This window comes from Helicoverpa zea, chromosome 15 (genome assembly GCF_022581195.2).
Source record: "Helicoverpa zea isolate HzStark_Cry1AcR chromosome 15, ilHelZeax1.1, whole genome shotgun sequence".
Taxonomy (NCBI): domain Eukaryota; kingdom Metazoa; phylum Arthropoda; class Insecta; order Lepidoptera; family Noctuidae; genus Helicoverpa; species Helicoverpa zea.
The window spans coordinates 3,315,315-3,321,254 of record NC_061466.1 but is presented as its reverse complement, the minus strand read 5'-3'; the positions used below and the strand labels follow the sequence as shown (position 1 = coordinate 3,321,254).

General features: G+C 41.1%; 1 protein-coding gene across 1 annotated transcript; it reads left to right on the top strand.

The window, feature by feature from the left end:
* Window positions 1-117: 117 nt before the first annotated feature.
* Window positions 118-4,331, top strand: LOC124637110 (integumentary mucin C.1-like). Its single transcript, XM_047173449.1, has 3 exons — window positions 118-276; window positions 452-1,272; window positions 4,121-4,331. Exons 1-3 carry the CDS (start codon window positions 270-272, stop codon window positions 4,196-4,198), a joined length of 906 nt encoding a protein of 301 aa, XP_047029405.1. The 5' UTR covers window positions 118-269; the 3' UTR covers window positions 4,199-4,331.
* Window positions 4,332-5,940: the final 1,609 nt, after the last annotated feature.

Sequence of the window (5,940 nt, the reverse complement as noted above, 5' to 3'; positions counted from 1 at the left end):
TCAAAGGTATGACAAGAGTTCAGGAACGCGAATCTCAAAAATACGTAATTGCGATAATATATCGAAACACCAAGTAGGTATTGTATGTTATCAGATTGCAGGTCGTATATTAATCACAGCTTTAGTCTGCCACCGCTAAACTTTGATAAATACATTAATTGATCATCTACTCATCTCATAGATTAAAATTACATGATTTCCTACTTTAGTTAAGGTATAAAACTTATTAGATTCGGTGCTTGTGTGTACATTCTGATCTGAAACTCACAATGAAAGGTTAGTAGGAACTGAATTATTATTTTTATTTATTTATTCAAGTACGTTGTGTTATCAAGTGAAACAAAATGCGTTGGTAAAATTATTTAATTCGGTGATAAGATTAATATAATAATTTATTATTTTAAATCCATAATTCATAAAGTAGAGATTTAATAAGTGCTTGTTATTTCAGGTATTGTTATATTATTATTGGTGGCGTGCGCGGCCGTGAGCCGTGCCCAAGTGGATCAGTGTCCCTCAGAGCAGGAGACAGACTGGGAAATCGAAATGTTACTCAGACACGAAGATTGTGACAAATTCTACAAATGTACGTTCGGCAAGCCCATAGCTTATCAGTGCCCTTCAAATCTTTACTTCAACCTGGAAACTTGGCAGTGCGACTGGAGGGACAATGTCGATTGTACTGATAGATATGTGCCTGGTGAAGACCCGACCACGCCTAAACCAACTCCTGAACCCACTACTCCCGAACCCACTACTCCCGAGCCCACTTCTGAACCCACTACTCCCGAGCCCACTACTCCCGAGCCCACTACTCCCGAGCCTACAACTCCTGAACCCACAACTACAACAACAACTCCTGAACCCACAACGACCACCACAACCACCACCACTACCACACCCGCCCCAACAACAACAACCACCACCACTACCACACCCGCCCCAACAACAACAACCACCACTACAACAACTACCACCCCAGCTCCAACAACAACCACCCCAACTACTACAACAACTACCACCCCTGCCCCAACAACAACCACACCAACTACAACAACAACAACACAAGCCCCAACTACTGTAGCCCCAACAACTGAAGTACCAACAACTGAAGTACCAATTGACTTCTTGCCCAACGGATGCCCAGTGAACCCCCACATCCACTGGCTTCTGCCCCACGAGACTGACTGCAATGCATTCTACTACTGCGTTTGGGGACAACTGGTCTTGAGGCAGTGCCCCGCTACGTTACATTTCAACAGGGTTATTCAGGTGAGTTTTAATATTTTTATTTTTTAGGGTTCCGTACCCAAAAGGTAAAACGGGATCCTATTGTTTTCGCTCCTCTGTCCGTCCGTCCGTCTGTCATCAGGCTGTATCTCATGGACCGTGATAATTAGAGAGCTGAAATTTTCATAGATGATGTATTTCTGTTACCGCTGTAACAACAAAAACTGTAAACTAGAATTAAATACATATTTTGGGGGGCTCCCATACAACAAACGTGATATTTTTGTCCGTTTTATAAATAGTGGTGGAAACCCTTCGTGCGCGAGTCCGGCTCGCACTTGGCCGGTTTTTTGATCATAAATTTCGCCAGCTGTACTGAAGAAATAATGGAAAATCTATGAAATATTACGCTAATATGTTGACCCCGTCTGTCATGTGTTGACTTTGAATAGTATGGTACAGTTTAGCGTTAAGGATAGATGGAAATCTGAAGTTGTGTCGTTGAGGCATAAAAAACAGTTGTGGTATTTTGCTGCATCTGGTTAAAATGTAAGGAGTGGCCAACATGTATGGGAAAAGGCTAGAGACATGTTATTGTAGATGTGAGGCAGTATATGTACTTCTGTAGTCCACTCGTACGCAAAATCTACCTACTGATGTGAAAACGTTGTTACCCCATGGTATTTAATAATAATAATAATCTTCCACGCCGATTTCGGCAACGGCGACCACTTCGACCCTAATGGCGTGCGTGTGCTCTCATGTGGCTGGAGTATCCAATTTTGTGCGTGAAAGTCCGCGTACACTGCGGACATGTCAGGGTACCAGCCACAAAGTTGTAGTTGATAGCTACAGGTGGTCGAGCTTTCAACTCATCTCGTTTGGCATCCAACTCAGAAAGTCGGCGTGCTTCAAAGTCAAAGACTTTGGCTTTAACGCGGCTTCTCCAGTCTCTGCGGTTGGATGCCAGATTCTCCCACTGAGACGGGTCAATGGAACAGCTTTTCATGTGACGCTTCAGCACATCCTTGTATCGCAGCAGCTGTCCGCCACGTTTCCGCTTGCCCTCCTGCAACTCGGAGTAGAGGATGCGCTTGGCCACTCTAGTATCCGGCATGCGCAGTACATGCCCGCACCAACGAAGCTGTCTCCTCATGAGGTATGCTTCAATGCCACCTACATTGGCTTTCCTCAACACTTCTGTGTTACGCACACGATCAAACCAACGGATATTTAATATTTTGCGCAGACATTTGAGGTGGAAGCGGTCTAGTTGCTTGATGTGGCGTCGGTACGGTGTCCATGTTTCCGCTGAGTAGAGTATACAAGGCAACACAACTGCCATATACACAGAAACCTTTGTGGATATCTTTAGGTCATGGGAGCTGAAGACCTTCTTGTCGAATTTGCCGAAAGCAGCGGCTGCAGCACCAATTCTGCTATTGATTTCGGCGTCAAGGTCGCACTTTGCTGTTATAGTGCTCCCCAAATATCGAAATTTATCGACCTGCTTCAGGACATCTTCACCAAGCATAATGGTCAGTTCTTGACGTCCGTGATTATCTGAAGACATTACTTCTGTCTTTTTGATGCTGATTTTTAGACCAAATGTACAGCACTGCTTGTGAAGGTTCTGATTAGCTGTTGCAGGACTTCAGGGGATTCAGCCACGAAACAGAGGTCATCTGCATACATAATGTCCTGTATATGTGCATAGGACACCTTTGTGGTCGCCTTGAGTCTATTCAGGTTGAAAAGTTTGCCGTCAGTCCGATAACGAATACGAACTCCTTCAGGAGAAGAATTCAATACTTCCCGGACTACAACTGCGAAATATAATGCAAACAATGTGGGAGCCAGGACACAACCTTGCTTCACTCCACAGGTGACGGAGAAGAAGCTCGATTGGTCATCTTCAACCGCTACACAACATTGCATGTCATCGTGCAGGAGTCGCAGGAGTCTTATGAACTTCTCTGTACACCCCAACTTTCTCAGTACCTTCCAGAGGGCCTCGCGAGGGACGCAGTCAAAGGCTTTTTCCAGATCAATAAAGCAGAGATACAAGTGCTGTCCCTGCTCTCTACTTTTTTCCTGGAGTTGACGGACTGCGAATATTGCCTCACAAGTTCCTCTGTCTGGTCTGAAACCAAATTGGGTTTCCGGCAGAATCTTTTCAGCGAGGTTCCTGAGGCGGTTTAGAAGTACTCTGGCGAAGACTTTTCCAGAGACAGAGAGCAGTGAAATACCGCGGTAAGAACCACATTCCGACCGGTCGCCTTTGTTCTTATAGAGAGCCCTGACGCGTGATAACTTAAAAGTTTCAGGAACTTGTTCTTTCTCCCACACAAGCACAAACATTTCCCAGACGCGCGAATGCAGTTCCTCGCCGCCGTACTTCAGAAGCTCACCTGGTATAAGGTCTAGGCCAACCGCACGCTGATTTTGCTGTTGTTTGATGGCACAAAGCAGCTCATGTTTAGACAAGGCATCATCCAATTCTTCTCCTATTTCAAGTTGAGGCAAACTGTCTATGTAGTGTAGATCGGCTGTTCGATCTACATTAAGTAGATTATTGAAGTGTATTTAACACTCATCCCAATTATCATCATCCTCCGAGCCTTTTCCCAACTATGTTGGGGTCGGCTTCCAGTCTAACCGGATTAAGCTGAGTACCAGTGCTTTACAAGAAGCGACTGCTTATCTGACCTCCTCAACCCAGTTATCCGGGCAACCCGATATCCCATGGTGACTACTATAGACTGGTGTCAAAGTTACTGGCTTCTGACTACCCGTAACGACTGCCAAGGATGTTCAATGACAGCCGGGACCTACAGTTTCATCCCAATTATGTGAATATATTAATAATTTTCTGTCTTTTCTTGTTCAGGTCTGCGACTGGCCTTGGGATGCAGGATGCCCAGCTACTTTGAACAAACATTTGGAGTCCAGAGTGATGTTCAGATAATTATGTCATTTTTACAACTAAATCGAATTGCAATGTGATGAAAAAAAACAATGAAGTGGAAACGTTTTATATTATTTTATCTCTATTTTATACCTTAACAGTATTTTTTATGATTAAAACATAAGCAACTGTATTTTGTTTTTTATTACACAGACTGTTATGCAGATTTTCCACATAGAATGAAATGGAGAACAAAACTGATTCCATGCCTTTCTAGAATGACAATAACGATCCGATTGCTACGACGCTACGCCGTAGGCATGATGCAAAGTCCATACATAATGTACCTACAAAAGGTCTGAATAAATGATATTTCATCTATACTAATATTTAAAGCTGAAGAGTTTGTTTGTTTGTTTGTTTGTTTGGACCGATTTGAAAAATTCTTTCAGTGTTAGATAGCCCATTTATCGAGGAAGGCTATAGGCTACTTTTTATACGGGTTCGTGCCGTGGTTCCTACGGTATGCGGGTGAAACCGCTAACAGAAGCTAGTAGCATATAAATCTACAGGTGGTTTTTAAGTAACCATACATATAATTACTAAAGTATTCAAAAACTAATAAATCTAAACAAACAATTAATGGATTACACCGGTAAAGCCCCATATATTATGTTTGTTTTTCAAAAGATCAGTCCAGACTTTATAGCCATATTGTCAGAAAAATACCTGTAAAGCCAAAAGATGGTTTGATTGCTTCTTATAATGTTTTCAATGGCGATGTTCCAGTAATCGCAAAATGAAATGGAAATGAAAATAAATGAATAAAGACCGAACAAGAGAATGTTTCAAAAATTAGAATCCTGACCAATAGCGAGTATATCAAAAGAGCCCGAGAAGAAAAATCTTTAAACTTGATTGCAATACGTAACTGTTCATTCCATCTTCGCGAGAAAATGATCAATTGCAAAAAATAAAAGCAATAAGTATCTCATTAGCACACTAATTCAGTATCAAAATGACTCCATTAAAAAAAATGGCGCGCGCCATTGACATAAATATTCTGTCAATAGACAAGAACATCCGTAGAGGCGGCGCAAAGCAAATTAAAAAAAAATCTATACCAAGAAGGTTTTGAGCCGGAGCTTTTAACAGATTATAAAGTTTGTATGATAAATTCGGCACCATAGAGATAAATAGGTTACCTAAATAATGTTTTGAATTTACCTACTTAGTGCACACTATATTCCAAATTCAATATACCTACTAGAATAGAATTTTATCGTATTTTTAATCAAATGGCGCAAGTCCTTTCTAAGTTCACTTCTAAACAGGAAAGTTTTTAAATCTGCTATACATATGTATAATAGGCGGCGCTGGGGACTTTATTAACCTCCTTTCTTTGATGCTTTTTTCTTTCTAAATACATATAAAAAAAGTATTGACAACTGTCTCTAACTTGTCATCTAATTTTCAATAATTATAATAAAAATAACTGAACAAACATCCTCCAAAGCCAATTTATTTTCTTGTTTTTCACACCTTACTGTGCACAAACGGTGTACATACATAATATGACTAGATTCCTTAAACGAGAATATATATATTGGAATATGTAAGTATTGATTAAGCTTTCACCACTATACTGCAGGTCTGCAGTATACTATGCCATGTACACACCATGTCCTCATGCTTTTTTTATAAAACATACATCTATAATTATTTATCGAAATAGGTCATATTTACGAAAGTCCCTTAGGTAATATTGACGGCAAAAGCCCACATCTAAACGCTATGCTGTT

What these genes read in the sequence shown, in the direction of transcription:
- LOC124637110 (XM_047173449.1), top strand. An exon ending in ATTTCAACAGGGTTATTCAG is followed by an intron (nt 1,273 to 4,120) that starts GTGAGTTTTAAT and finishes TTTCTTGTTCAG; the next exon opens with GTCTGCGACTGGCCTTGGGA.